This window comes from Carcharodon carcharias, chromosome 2, assembly GCF_017639515.1.
Source record: "Carcharodon carcharias isolate sCarCar2 chromosome 2, sCarCar2.pri, whole genome shotgun sequence".
In the NCBI taxonomy this organism is placed as follows: domain Eukaryota; kingdom Metazoa; phylum Chordata; class Chondrichthyes; order Lamniformes; family Lamnidae; genus Carcharodon; species Carcharodon carcharias.
Genome location: NC_054468.1, coordinates 226,135,674 through 226,150,872, shown reverse-complemented (window position 1 = coordinate 226,150,872; position 15,199 = coordinate 226,135,674). Strand labels below are relative to the sequence as shown.

The 15,199-nt window shown below is 46.7% G+C and overlaps 1 protein-coding gene across 3 annotated transcripts in view; it reads right to left on the bottom strand.

Annotated features, from left to right (window-relative positions):
- arfgef3 (ARFGEF family member 3) overlaps nt 1-15,199 on the bottom strand; it is a 265,336-nt gene that overhangs the window by 185,471 nt on the left and 64,666 nt on the right. For all 3 annotated transcript variants that reach the window (XM_041173954.1, XM_041173969.1, XM_041173960.1), the window contains exons 13-15: nt 12,846-13,012; nt 7,574-7,739; nt 5,366-5,473 (exon numbers count right to left, since the gene is read on the bottom strand). In XM_041173954.1, the coding sequence (XP_041029888.1) occupies nt 5,366-5,473; nt 7,574-7,739; nt 12,846-13,012 (441 nt within the window). The remainder of the gene's footprint in view (nt 1-5,365; nt 5,474-7,573; nt 7,740-12,845; nt 13,013-15,199) is intronic.

The following is a 15,199-nucleotide window of genomic DNA, read 5'->3' as shown; positions in this document are numbered from 1 at the left end:
CACTCCCCTGATTTACACCCCTCCTGATAAACACCCACCCAATTTACATCCCTCCTGATAAACACCCACCCAATTTACACCCCTCCTGATAAACACCCCCCTGATTTACACCCCTCCTGATAAACACTCCCCTGATTTACACCCCTCCTGATAAACACCCACCCAATTTACACCCCTCCTGATAAATACCCCCCTGATTTACACCCCTCCTGATAAACACCCACCCAATTTACACCCCTCCTGATAAACACCCCCCTGATTTACACCCCTCCTGATAAACACCCACCCAATTTACACCCCTCCTGATAAACACCCCCCTGATTTACACCCCTCCTGATAAACACCCACCCAATTTACACCCCTCCTGATAAACACCCCCCTGATTTACACCCCTCCTGATAAACACCCACCCAATTTACACCCCTCCTGATAAACACACCCCTGATTTACACCCCTCCTGATAAACACCCACCCAATTTACACCCCTCCTGATAAACACCCCCCTGATTTACACCCCTTCTGATAAACACCCACCCAATTTACACCCCTCCTGATAAACACCCACCCTATTTACACCCCTCCTGATAAACACCCGCCCAATTTACACCCCTCCTGATAAACACCCGCCCAATTTACACCCCTCCTGATAAACACCCACCAATTTACACCCCTCCTGATAAACACCCACCCAATTTACGCCCCTCCTGATAAACACCCACCCAATTTATACCCCTCCTGATAAACACCCACCCAATTTACACCCCTCCTGATAAACACCCAACCAATTTACACCCCTCCTGATAAACACCCACCCAATTTACACCCCTCCTGATAAACACCCACCCAATTTACATCCCACCTGATAAACACCCACCCAATTTACACCCCTCCTGATAAACACCCACCCAATTTACACCCCTCCTGATAAACACCCACCCAATTTACACCCCTCCTGATAAACACCCACCCAATTTACACCCCTCCTGATAAACACCCCCCTGATTTACACCCCTCCTGATAAACACCCACCCAATTTACACCCCTCCTGATGAACACCCACCCAATTTACACCCCTCCTGATAAACACCCACCCAATTTACACCCCTCACGATAAACACCCACCCAATTTACACCCCTCCTGATAAACACCCACCCAATTTACAACCCTCACCATTAACACCCACCCAATTTACATCCCACCTGATAAACACCCACCCAATTTACACCCCTCCGGATAAACACCCACCCAATTTATACCCCTCCTGATAAACTCCCCCCCAATTTACACCCGTCCTGATAAACACCAACTCAATTTATACCCCTCACGATAAACACCCACCCAATTTACACCCCTCCTGATAAACACCCACCCAATTTACACCCCTCACGATAAACACCCACCCAATTTACACCCCTCCTGATAAACACTCACCCAATTTACACCCCTCCTGATAAACACCCACCCAATTTACACCCCTCCTGATAAACATCCACCCAATTTACACCCCTCCTGATAAACACCCACTCAATTTACACCCCTCCTGATAAACACCCACCCAATTTACACCCCTCATGATAAACACCCACCCAATTTACACCCCTCCGGATAAACACCCACCCAATTTACACCCCTCACGATAAACACCCACCCAATTTACATCCCTCCTGATAAACACTCACCCAATTTACACCCCTCCTGATAAACACCCACCCAATTTACACCCCTCCTGATAAACATCCACCCAATTTACACCCCTCCTGATAAACACCCACTCAATTTACACCCCTCCTGATAAACACCCACCCAATTTACACCCCTCACGATAAACACCCACCCAATTTACACCCCTCCTGATAAACACCCCCCCGATTTATACCCCTCCTGATAAACTCCCCCCCAATTTACACCCCTCCTGATAAACACCCACCCAATTTACACCCCTCCTGATAAACACCCACCCAATTTACACCCCTCCTGATAAACACCCACCCAATTTACACCCCTCACGATAAACACCCACCCAATTTACACCCCTCACGATAAACACCCCCCTGATTTACACCCCTCCTGATAAACACCGCCCTGATTTACACCCCTCCTGATAAACACCCACCCAATTTACACCCCTCCTGATAAACACCAACCAGATTTACACCCCTCCTGATAAACACCCACCCGATTTACACCCCTCCTGATAAACACACCCCTGATTTACACCCCTCCTGATAAACACCCACCCAATTTACACCCCTCCTGATAAACACCCACCCAATTTACATCCCACCTGATAAACACCCCCCTGATTTACACCCCTCCTGATAAACACCCACCCAATTTATACCACTCCTGATAAACACCCACCCAATTTACATCCCTCCTGATAAACACCCACCCAATTTACACCCCTCCTGATAAACACCCCCCTGATTTACACCCCTCCTGATAAACACTCCCCTGATTTACACCCCTCCTGATAAACACCCACCCAATTTACACCCCTCCTGATAAACACCCCCCTGATTTACACCCCTCCTGATAAACACCCACCCAATTTACACCCCTCCTGATAAACACCCCCCTGATTTGCACCCCTCCTGATAAACACCCACCCAATTTACACCCCTCCTGATAAACACCCCCCTGATTTACACCCCTCATGATAAACACCCACCCAATTTACACCCCTCCTGATAAACACACCCCTGATTTACACCCCTCCTGATAAACACCCACCCAATTTACATCCCTCCTGATAAACACCCCCCTGATTTACACCCCTTCTGATAAACACCCACCCAATTTACACCCCTCCTGATAAACACCCACCCAATTTACACCCCTCCTGATAAACATCCACCCAATTTACATCCCACCTGATAAACACCCACCCAATTTACACCCCTCCTGATAAACACCCACCCAATTTTCACCCCTCCTGATAAACACCAACCCAATTTACACCCCTCCTGATAAACACCCACCCAATTTACACCCCTCCTGATAAACACCCACCCAATTTACACCCCTCCTGATAAACACCCACCCAATTTACACCCCTCCTGATAAACACCCGCCCAATTTACACCTCTCCTGATAAACACCCACCCAAATTACACCCCTCCTGATAAACACCCACCTAATTTATACCCCTCCTGATAAACACCCACCCAATTATACCCCTCCTGATAAACACCCCACTGATTTACACCCCTCCTGATAAACACCCACCCAATTTACACCCCTCCTGATAAACACCCCCCCAATTTACACCCCTCCTGATAATCACCCACCCAATTTACACCCCTCCTGATAAACACACACCCAAATTACACCCATCCTGATAAACACCCACCCAATTTACACCCCTCCTGATAAACACCCACCCAATTTACACCCCTGCTGATAAACACCCCCCTGATTTACACCCCTCCTGATAAACACCCACCCAATTTATACCCCTCCTGATAAACACCCACCCAATTTACACCCCTCCTGATAAACACCCACCCAATTTACACCCCTCCTGATAAACACCCCCCTGATTTACACCCCTCCTGATAAACACCCACCCAATTTACACCCCTCCTGATAAACACCCCCCTGATTTACACCCCTCCCATTGTACACCACTCCTGACATACACCGCACCTCTTTTTATTTTCAATTAAATGCAATTGAGAGTAAAATCTGATGGGGAATTAAAAGGTGCCAATTTGATTCTGTTATCCATCCACTGGTTATACTTATTCCTTGTACGTGATCCCTGGGACCCCACGGAATGCACTCCCCTGGAGACAGAGTTCGAACACCCTAGCAAAAGGGGACATGGTATTTACCGGTATCTGTCTGCCTCGAGAGATGATGGGCTGCGCCCAGGTGTATGTCCCGCTTGTATTAAACATCGTCTGTTACGGCTGTAGAGGCTAATTCATGAGCTGCAGAACTTTCCGCAATTGGCACAGATGAACCGCGTTGGTTTGAGGTTGGCTGATGTTTTATCCCTCCACTGGACTCTCTTTCCCACTATCCGGTCATTTCCTTTGTCCATTGCTTTTTCCACACCCTTCTGACTGCTAGTCACCTGGCACAATATTACATTTCTGATCTGCATAACAACCGGTGAATTAAGACGTGTGATATTGTTTCTGTCCGTCAGCCTTTTCTCCCTGATCTTTCTTACTCGAGCAGATGCATTTTCTTTAAGTCAGTGCTGTGATATATAGGTCACAGCCCGGTCACAAGGCTTCAACTGCGTGAATAAATCTGAAAGCACCCGCAACAGTCGGCTGCACACATCAGTCTTCTAGGTAACAAGATGGTGATCAGGAGCAACGATCCTACCTGATCCTCGAGCCGCCTACCCTCCACAGGTCTCCAGTGGCACCAAGACCCGCTTGTAACGTCCTTAGAATCATATAATGCAAAGGGTGGCCATTCGACTCATCATGCCTGTGCTGGCCCTTTGAAAGAGCTATTCACTCCCCCCCACCCCCCCGCTCTTTCCTTCAGGGCCTTTGAATTTTACTCGTTCAGGACTTTCCCAACGGTGGGTCGCTAGCCCCCCAGTGGGGTCACAAGACAAGGTTTTGGGGTCGCGGGCTCTGAGACAGCAATGGCTGCCTTGGAGTTGGGACTGATTTCTGTCGGCTGCGAGTCTCCCATAAATCTGTGTGTTTTTTTTCCTAATGGTGGGCGTGGCCTAGCGGACAGATCTTTGAGTCCCGATTGCTGCTGCAAAAAAAGGCCATCGGAAAGGTGGATGTTCCTTAAAAAAAGGCCGCAGTTTAAATACTTCCTGCCATCCCCAATCTCACTCCCACCATCACCCACCACCCCCCCCCACCCCCACTCACCAATTCTCGGACCCTCCAAATTTTCACTCCGGGGTCACACAAAGTCTGGGGCATCGAAATGGGGTCAGAGTCGGAAAAGGTTTGGGAAGCCCTGTACTAGTTACTTTGGTACTATTGAAAGTTACTATCGAATCTGTTTTCAGGCAGCACATTCCAGATCACGATAATTCATTGTGTAAAAATAATTCCGCTCTTCCCCCCTCTGGTTATATTAATTATCGTAAATCTTCGTTCTCTGGTTACTGACCTTTGTGCCACCGGAAACAGTTTCTCCCCATTTACTGCATCATAGTTTAGAACACCCCTAATAAATCTCCCATTGCCCTACTCTGCTCTAAAGAGAACACCTACAGCTTCCCCAATCTCTCCACCTATGCGAAGTTTTAACAAACCCAGCACCAGCCTTACCTGAATGGCTCCAAAGCACAACCGGCAAAGCAGTTACCTGGCAACCCTCCAGGGGCTAGAAGGTTAACTGGTTCTTGAGTGCGATGTGATTACTAGACATTACCTGCAGTCACAGAGTCAGGTGTGTTCTTTTCTTGGGCTAGAGGAGATTGTTCTGACGCAGTGCTGACCATCTGCCCTCCTACGGCACTGCTTCCCAGTCCATCCATATCTGCAAAAAAAAAATACAACCAAACATCCAACGTTTCCATAGCATGTTTGATACAGGTTGTCTATTGACAGCACTGTGCCGGGCAATCAGTTGGAGGCCAGGCAGGCTGACTCATGGCAAACATTTTTCAGCCAACGAAGTCCATATACTCAGCAAACAGAATATGTTTAAACAATGTACTACCGCAAACAGTCTACAGAGTTTATTTAAACAATGTACTGCAGCAAACAGTCTACAGAGTCTGTTTAAACAATGTACTACAGCAAACAGTCTACAAAGTCTATTTAACAAGAGTCTCAATAAATTACAGCAAACAGAACTCATAACTGAAACTACCACAATGCCTCCTGATGAATGCAGGGTAATCTCTACAGCAAGATGCATTAAGTGAAGGGTAGTTATGTTACATAAATTATGAGTGTAAAATCAATCCCAGGCACTTACAGCAGTGCGGTCCCAAGGTGTGATTGACAGGAAAATTACCCAATCATCTCCATTCTGGCTGGAAATAGTGGTGCCACCGTAAACATCCCACTTAATATAGAAAAACATCCCACAGCTGCCAAATAACCAGCTGCTAAGCTAAAGGAGGAGTGACTAGGAGTTGGGGGAGGGTGGTGTAACCAAATGATTGGCCAAAAAGATGAATTTCAAGCTGGAGAAGAAGAGAGAGAGGATTCAGGAAGGGGTTCCTGGTTGTGAGATCTAGGTTTCTGAAGGCTTGAGTGTCAAAGGCAGGGGGGTAGAAAGGGGTGGGGAGGATACATACAAGAGCCAGAGTCTGAGAAGCCAACCTCATTAAGTGACATTACAGCTTCATGTTTGTCATTATCATGTAAATGTGTCTCCAGTCCTGGGCTGCTCATCATGAAGGATTACTGAAATCTAGGAGACTGCAAGGATTGCGTACAACATGCTAATGCACTTATATAAAAGTGTTGGTGAACTTGCACACTTCCTGACCACAAACTTCACTTCCTGTAGTCGCAATGCTTGGTCCCACGTTTCATGGCAATATTTCACACTGGAAGTACATATGTGACCAAAATTATAATGGAAATTCCCTATGTAAACAGAAACTGGTGTAATTGCAAGGTGTGGCCATTAGATGGAGCTGTAACTGTATCCTGTGCCACTCTATCCTCTGAAACAGCAGAGCAATACCACAGGAGATTGTTTCTAAGAATGCAGAATGAGGTTTCAATTTCCTTTCCAAAACTGTCCACATAAAGCAACAACAACTTGCATTTAAGTAGTGCTTTTAAAATTGCAAAAATCCCAAAGTGCTTCACAGGAGCGATTACCAAACGAAACTTGACTGAGCAACATAATGAAATATTAGGTTAGGGTGACCAAAAGCTTGGTCAAAGAAGTAGGCTTTAAGGAGCACCTTAAAGGAAGAGATAGAGCAGCAGGGAGGCAGAGGGGGTTTAGGGAAGATTTTCAGAGAATAGCAGATACAAGAACACAGGAAATAGGAGTGGGAGTAGACTATATGGCCGGTCAGCCTGCTCCATGCAATATGATCATGGCTGATCTTGGACCTCAATTTCACTTACCCACCCACTCCCCATATCCCTTAAGGGATTAAGAATCTGTCTATCCCAGCCTTAAATGTATTCAACAATGCAGCATTCACAACCTTCTGGGATGGAGAATTCCAAAGATTCACAAGCCTTTGAGTGAAGTAATTTCTCTTCATCTCAGTCCTAAATGATCAGCCCCTCATCCTGAGACTGTGGCCCCTGTGTTCGAGATTCCCCGACCAGTGGAAACAATATCTCAGTATTTACCCTGTCAAGCTCCTTCAGAATCTTGTATGCTTCAATTAGATCACCTCTCCTCTAAACTCCAGAGACTATAGACCCAATTTACTCTGCCTCCCAAGACAGGACAGCTGTCTCATCTCAGGGGCCAATTTAGGCAGCTGAAGGTGCATCCACCAATGGGGGAGCGATGGAAACCTGGGATGTGCAAGAGGCCAGAGTTTTTCCTCATGGTCTCCATCCTTAGAAGGAGTGTACATTCGGAAATAAAGATTCATTCCATGTGTGTCATTCTCCCTCTCCATAAAACCAAGATCAGTTGTGAACAACTCACCAGTTAGCATGATGATGAAGGGCAGACAGTGTTCCTCTGTTGTTCCCCAGTATCCGGCTTCTCCCAGCAGGTTCCTGTCAAGCACCTGGTGGTAAAGTTCTTCAATCCACGCTTGTGACAGAACCATCAGAACTCGACTGCTTTGCACCTGCCTCACAAACTCCTTCTGTGGAAACACAACCAAACACCCCAGAATTATCATGGGGTTTATAACACAACTCAAGAAGCTTGACACCATCCAGGACAGAGCAGGCCGGTTGATTGGTACCCTGTCCACAAACATTCACTCCTCCACCACTAATGCACGGTAGCAGCAGCGTGTACCATCTACAAGATGCACTGCAGCAAATGCACCAATCCTCCTTCGACAACTCCTTCCAAACCCATGGCCACTACCATTTAGAAGGACAAGGGCAGCAGGTAGATGGGAACACCACCACCTGGAAGTTCCCCTCCAAGTCACTCACCATCCTGACTTGGAAATACATTGCCGTTCCTTCACTGTTGCTGGGTCAAAATCCTGGAGTTTCCACCCTAACTGCACTGTGGGTGTACCTGCACCACATGGACTGCATCAGCTCGAGAAGCCAGCTCACCACCACCTTCTCAAGGGCAATTAGGGATGGGCAATAAATGCTGGCCCAGCCAGCGACCCCCACATCCCGTAAATGAATAAAAAGAAACAAGCCAAAAAGATGTTCTGCCTACTATACAAATGAGTAATGTGGTATATGAATTTCAGTGCCAGATACAGAGACCCTACATCCAAACGAAGGGTGGATCATATCAAACAGCACATCCCTTCAGCTGTTCGCAATAGGCAGAGTACTTACTGCACTCAACCAACCTGTGCTTGTAAAAGTCAGAACATAATATCTAACATCAGGTGCGATTCGTGATTGGACAGCGCATACTGAACAATCCGGAGTGTGCTAAGCATTACACTATCAAACATGTCAAGATGATCAGTTAGGGCCCACACTTTACGCTTGCTAGAAGCTGCATATATTCATATGCAGGGACCTGTCTCCTGCAGCAAAAAAGAAATGTCCAGGCCTTGTGCCTTTCAGATTTAAACAAAAGTGTCTGGGGCAATTGTTTCCTGGTGCATTCTCCGTGGCAACACCTCGGCCAATCAGAGTTGACTTGCCAGCCAATTAACACCCATTTCTCATGCAGTATCAAGTGTTGTTCCCTTTGAAATTTGGTATTCTCACATCTGTCCGGATGAGAGTAAGGTGAAAGGCTGCGCCAACATGTCTCTTTTTACAGCAATACTTAAGTCCTGTGCGAGCAAGCCACATTTATAAACATTCGGAAACATGACATTTCATCAAGCGAGGTCACCAGGCACTCCTGGACCACACACTGATTGTGGATAAGATTCTTACTGTTTTGAAGTTTGGCAATCATCAGGGTGGGGACCATCAGTACTGCTAACAGAACACTTTCCATTTTAGACATCCAGCATTCAAGCTGAAGCACATCGATATGACAAGTAATGTTCCTTCGCTGACTGGCACTTACTGATAAGAGTCCTGACCGATGCCAACAGAGACTCTTTCTTAAAGCAATAGAGCTCCTTCCTATAGCAGCAGAATCCTGCCCTATACCAGTAAAATCCAGTCCTATACCAGTAAAATCCAGCCCTATACCAGTAAAATCTAGTCCTATAGCAGTAGGATCCAGTCCTATACCAGTAGGATCCAGTCCTATACCAGTAGAATCCAGTCCGATACCAGTAGGATCCAGTCCTATACCAGTAGAATCCAGTCCTATACCAGTAGGATCCAGTCCTATACCAGTAGGATCCAGTCCTATACCAGTAGGATCCAGTCTAATACCAGTAAAATCCAGTCCTATACCAGTAGGATCCAGTCTAATACCAGTAGGATCCAGTCCCAAAGCAGTAGGATCCAGTCTAATACCAGTAGGATCCAGTCCTATACCAGTAGAATCCAGTCCTATACCAGTAGGATCCAGTCCTATACCAGTAGGATCCAGTCCTATACCAGTAGAATCCAGTCCTATACCAGTAGGATCCAGTCTAATACCAGTAGGATCCAGTCCCAAAGCAGTAGGATCCAGTCTAATACCAGTAGGATCTAGTCCTATACCAGTAGGATCCAGTCCAATACCAGTAGGATCCAGTCTAATACCAGTAGAATCCAGTCCCAAAGCAGTAGGATCCAGTCCTATACCAGTAGAATCTAGTCCTATACCAGTAGGATCCAGTCCAATACCAGTAGGATCCAGTCCAATACCAGTAGAATCCAGTCCAATACCAGTAGAATCCAGTCCTATACCAGTAGAATCCAGTCCAATACCAGTAGAATCCAATCCTATACTTACATAGTCCCTTCCTATACCAACACCAATGGGCGCTAATCCACAGAGACCTTCCTTTTACTCACAATATTGCTCCCAGGACCATCATTGACATTGATATCTGTCCCTTTACCCATAGAGTCCATCCTGTACTTTCACTGACTGCTATTGTCTAGAGTCTCTCCCTATACCCACTGTCTCTCCCTATAGGTGGTGCCCACACAGTGTAATCCTCCCTTTCAACCATTGACATTTAACAAATAAGGTCTGAAAATGAAGGGGACTATACTTTTAGCTCATCACTTTGGACCTGATCATATTTCTTAATCTTAAACATTAATCGGGTGGACCCTTGCTATCCAACTCTTGCTGGCCAGCAATACACAAGTTACTGAGAATACCTTATCAGTTCAAAAACCATTGATAGTGCACACCGAATCTGGGCAACGTTTTCCAAGGGAAATCTCATCAGTTTTTTTAGTTCTTTTATATCCATCATGGGATACAGGCAAGGCCAGCACTTGTTGCCCATCCCTAACTGCCCTGAGAAGGTGGTGCCGATGGGTCCTTTCTTCACGAACCGCAGTGTAGCGATATGATACAACCAATAGCTCACTAGATCACTTTAGAGGCCAGTTAAGAGACCATCGGTGTGGGACTGGTGTGACGTATAGGTCCAGTCCGGGTAAGGAGAGCAGGACATCTTTCCCCTGTGACACCCCGACAGCTTTCACTCATATCTCCAGGCTTTTCAGGGCTGAATTCAAAATTCGCAAGCTGTCAAGGTGAGGCCTGAACTGAAATTCTCCGGATTATTAATCCGGGCCACCGCACGGCCTGTTAAATAAATGGGAGTGTAGCGGCTGAGTGAGTCTGTACACGGAGGCTCAGCACTAAAGCTCAGGCTGGTCACTAGGAATAATTGTTCCGTTCTTAGCGGAGAATTTCAGCTGGGGTTTGGCTGTGTCGCTTGTTGACAGTCGAAAGAGTTGACTAAAATTAATGTCATTTCGTTAATGAAGACAGAAATCAGGTCTCCAAATTTTCTTTTCCCTGAAAGCCACAGACAAAATCAGACCAAGAGAAGTAACTACAACCTTAGCTCGTCAAGTGGGAATACCTTTAATGTAGAATGTAAAATCCTGCAGGTACTTAAAAGCTGTGCTGCACCCCATCCCCAGTTTATCCTGTCGCCTCAGCCACTTTCCCAGAAGCAGATCAGGGAAAGGGGGAAGGGGGCAGCGAGGCTGCCCATCCACAAGTGGTGGGTAGCCAATTAAGACCCTTTCAGAGCATAATGAGGCCTACTGTCGGAGGCCCGACTGGAATTTTCCTGAAGTATCAGGGACTAGGCCAGTTGCCTGGTAACAGAGTCCCGGCGGCAGACCAGGGGGGCCCGCGCTCCAGGCACGATTTGAGGCCTACCCTGCCTGCCTACCTACCTTCAGCAGCAGCCAAAGGAGGCCCTATGGAAGGGGTCCCCATCCACAATGGTAGCCTAGCTGCTCAGGGCATTTTTTTTTTAAGTTTAAAAAGTTGGAGAGAGGGCACCTCCTTCATGAGGTGACCTCTCGCTCACTTGCCTGAAAAGGCAGCCTGCTCCTTCCGCCGAGCTGGAGAGCCTCCTATTGGTCCTCTGGCTTCCAGAGCCTGCTTGTCACCCGTAATTGGATGATGAGCCCTCCCTCGTCCATTAACTGGCCAATTCAGGGAGAATCACCCCCAGGTAACTGTTTCCCCCACAGTGTGGGCTGGTGACCTCCATTACGAAGTCATTGAGGTCTATAGCACAGAAAAAGGCCCTTCGGCCCATCGAGTCTGCGCCGGTCAAACAAGAACCTAACTATTCTAATCCCATTTGCCAGCACTAGGCCCATAGCCTTGTATGCTATGGCATCGCAAGTGCACATCCAAATACTTCTTAAACGTTATGAGGGTTTCTGCCTCTACCACCCTTTCAGGCAGTGAGTTCCAGATTCCCACCACCCTCTGGGTGAAAAGAATTCTTCCTCACATCCTCTCTAAACACTCTGCTCCTTACCTTAAATCTATGCCCCCTAGTTATTGATGCCTCCACCAAGGGGAAAAGTTCCTTCCTGTCTACCCTATCTATGCCCCTCATAATTTTATACACCTCAATCATGTCCCTCCTCAATCTCCCCTGCTCCAGGGAAAATAATCCCAGTCTATCCAATCTCTCCTCATAGCTAAAACCCTCCAGCCCAGGCAACATTCTGGTAAATCTCCTCTGCACTCTCTCTAGTGCAATCACACCCTTCCTATAATGCGGATTCCAGAACTGCACGCAATACTCTAGCTGTGGCCTAACCAGCATTTTATACAGTTCCAGCATAACCTCCCTGCTCTTACATTCTATGCCTCAGCTAATAAAGGCAAGTATCCCACATGCCTTCTTAACCACCTTATCTACCTGTCCTGCTACCTTAAGGGACCGGTGGACATAAACACCAAGGTCCCTCTGATCCTCGGTACTTCCCAGGGTCCTACCATTCATCGTGTATTCCCATGCCTTGTTTGTCCAGCCCAAGTGCATCACCTCACACTTATCCAGATTAAATTCCATTTGCCACTGATCAGCCCATCTGACCAGCCCGTCTATATCCTCCTGTAATCTAAGGCTGTCCTCCTCACTAGTTACCACCCCACCAATTTTCATGTCAATCGCGAACTTACTGATCACCCCTCTTACATTCAAGTCTAAATCGTTTATAAATACCACAAACAGCAAGGGGCCCAACACCGATCCCACTGGACACAGGCCTCCGGTCACAAAAAAACACCCCTCGACCATCACCCACTGCTTCCTGCCACTCATGAGACACTGACATCGGGGCCCTGAAGCCTACGGGGGTAAATCCTGTCTAAAGTGCCGTTTATTCCTGAGGCTGGGAGCTTGCCAAATCTCACTTGGCTGAGTGCTTACCAGTGATGCAGGGACAGGTGCTGGCTTTCTCCGGTAGTAATCGCAGGTGATCAGCTTGAGGTTGAACGACAGAGTGTGGAAGGCCACCAGGTACAATCCATCTGCATTCATCAGTGTCTGGCAGCAGGAGCTCTCACTGCCATCCATACCAGGTGAACGCAAGAGCTCTGAAACAGACAGGCACACACGAGGCGGTCACCACAGGAACAGCTGAGCAGCATCAGGAGAGTTGCAATCAATATTTGGAGATTCCAATTTTATTATTAAATAAACTAGAGAAACTTGCCCCTCTTTGCAGTGGCTTGTGTGTGTGTGTGTGGCGGGGGGGGGGTCATTATTGGGGGTTTTATTTCTTTATTCTTTCATGGGGCAAGGGTGTCACTGGCAAGTCCAGTATTTGTTGCCCATCCCTAATTGCCCAAAAGCAGGTTTAATAGATTGATACCTGGAATGAGCACATTGTCTCATAAGGAAAGGTTAGGCAGGCTGGGCTTGTTTCTACCGGAGTTTGGTAGAGTGAGGGGCGACTTGATTGAAGTATACAAGATCCTGAACGGAATCGACAAGGTGGACGTGGAAAGGGTGTTTCCTTTGGTGGGTGAGTCCAGAATTAGGAGGTGGGGGGGGGGGGTGGGCGTGGGCACTGTTTTAAAATGAGGGGTTGCCCTTATAGGACAGGGAGGAGGGGAAGTTTTTTTTCGCTCGGAGGGCTTTGTCACTGAATATTTTTAAGGCAGAGGTAGATAGATTCAGGTTAGATGGGAATGTGGAATTCGAAACACAAACAGGTCAGCCATTGTCTTATTGAATGGGCAAAGCAGGCCCAAGGGGCCGAATGGCCTACTTCTGCTCCTATTTTGTATGTTCGTGAGTGGCTTGCTAGGCCACCTCAGGGGGCAGTTAAGAGGTAACCACATTGCTGCTGGATCTGGAGTCACATGTAGGCCAGACCAGGTGAGGATGACAGGTTTCCTTCCCTAAAGGGCATTGGTGAACCTGATGGTTATTTACAACCATCAATGATGGTTTCATGGCCACCATTGCAAGGCCAGCTTTATCTGAATTTGAGTTCCACCAGCTGCCATAGGGGGATTTTACCCCTTCCCCCTGGGCATTAGCCAGGGCCTCTGGATTAGGAGTCCAGTGACAATACCACTGTACCACTGTCTCACCATGGTCAGGAAGGAGTTATGGTGTTTCACACACAGGGTACATGCTCACAGGTCAGGAGTTCTGACCATTAGAGGGACCTTTAATCTCCAGCAATGTCCCTGAACCTCTATCTCAGAGGTGCATGCTCTAGTCTACAGCTCTGACATTCCCATTAGAAAACAAGAACTTGCATTTTTATATCATCTTTCTTTCACCTTGGGATGTCCCAAAGTGCTTTACAGCCAATGAAGAACTTTTGAAGTGAAGTCCACATTGTAATGTGTTGTGAACAATGTATGTTTTTTTTAAAGTTGAATATATGTATATATTTGTTTGTTAATAAAGGTAAAAGTGTTTCAGGTTCATTTTGGTTGTTAGGAAGCCTTTGTGTCTGGGATTCTGGGCAGACTCCTGACTAACAGGTCAAGTCTTTTAGGTTTGTTTGTATGTACACGTCATTAATGAGGTTTTACAACTCCTGAAGTTAAGGAGATGGGTTAAAATAGGTTAAAAGTTTAGCAGTTCTGGGAAAGAAAATCACATAGTAAAGTTTCCTGTTGCCTAGCGACAGTGGTTAAGTGACTCAGACACAGAGAAAAGACTTAAGGGAGAGTTTAGTGTGTGTCAGAGAGAGACGATAGGAATTTTAAGTTCTCTGAGAAGTAAAACTACAAGGCTGGTGGGAGAGTAGTTGACTGAATAGTCAGCTATAGGACTCAGTAAAGTGATCAGTTTCATGGAGGTGTTACTGGGGGTGGAGGTGTTACTGGGGGACTGAGTTTAGGGAACTCATTTGTTTGCTCTGCAGTTGGAGAAATAGTGAGTTTAGAGTGTAGTTTTTGGGTGAGATCTGAGTTGAGTGAAAAGCATCAACTGAATGCCCAGGAATTAATTGGAAGATATCTGTTTGCAACAGTGCCCGTCCCAAGCCGTTGTGTCAAGCTAGTGGTAACTTCACTGGTTTATGTGTCGGTAAAGATATTGCTGGGGTAAAGGAACGGCATGAATGTGAGTCATCTTCTTGGGTTTCTATTGAGAACTTTTCAACCTTTTTGTCTGGTGTAATATAGTTCATTTTTCTTGTTTAATAAATGTTTTATTCTTTGTGTTAAAAGTTCATCAGCAGACTCCTGTGAATATGTTCAGTAACTTTCCTCCACAGTTTCGGAAGAAAAAGTTAGGCTCTACCAAGCCAGGTTTCA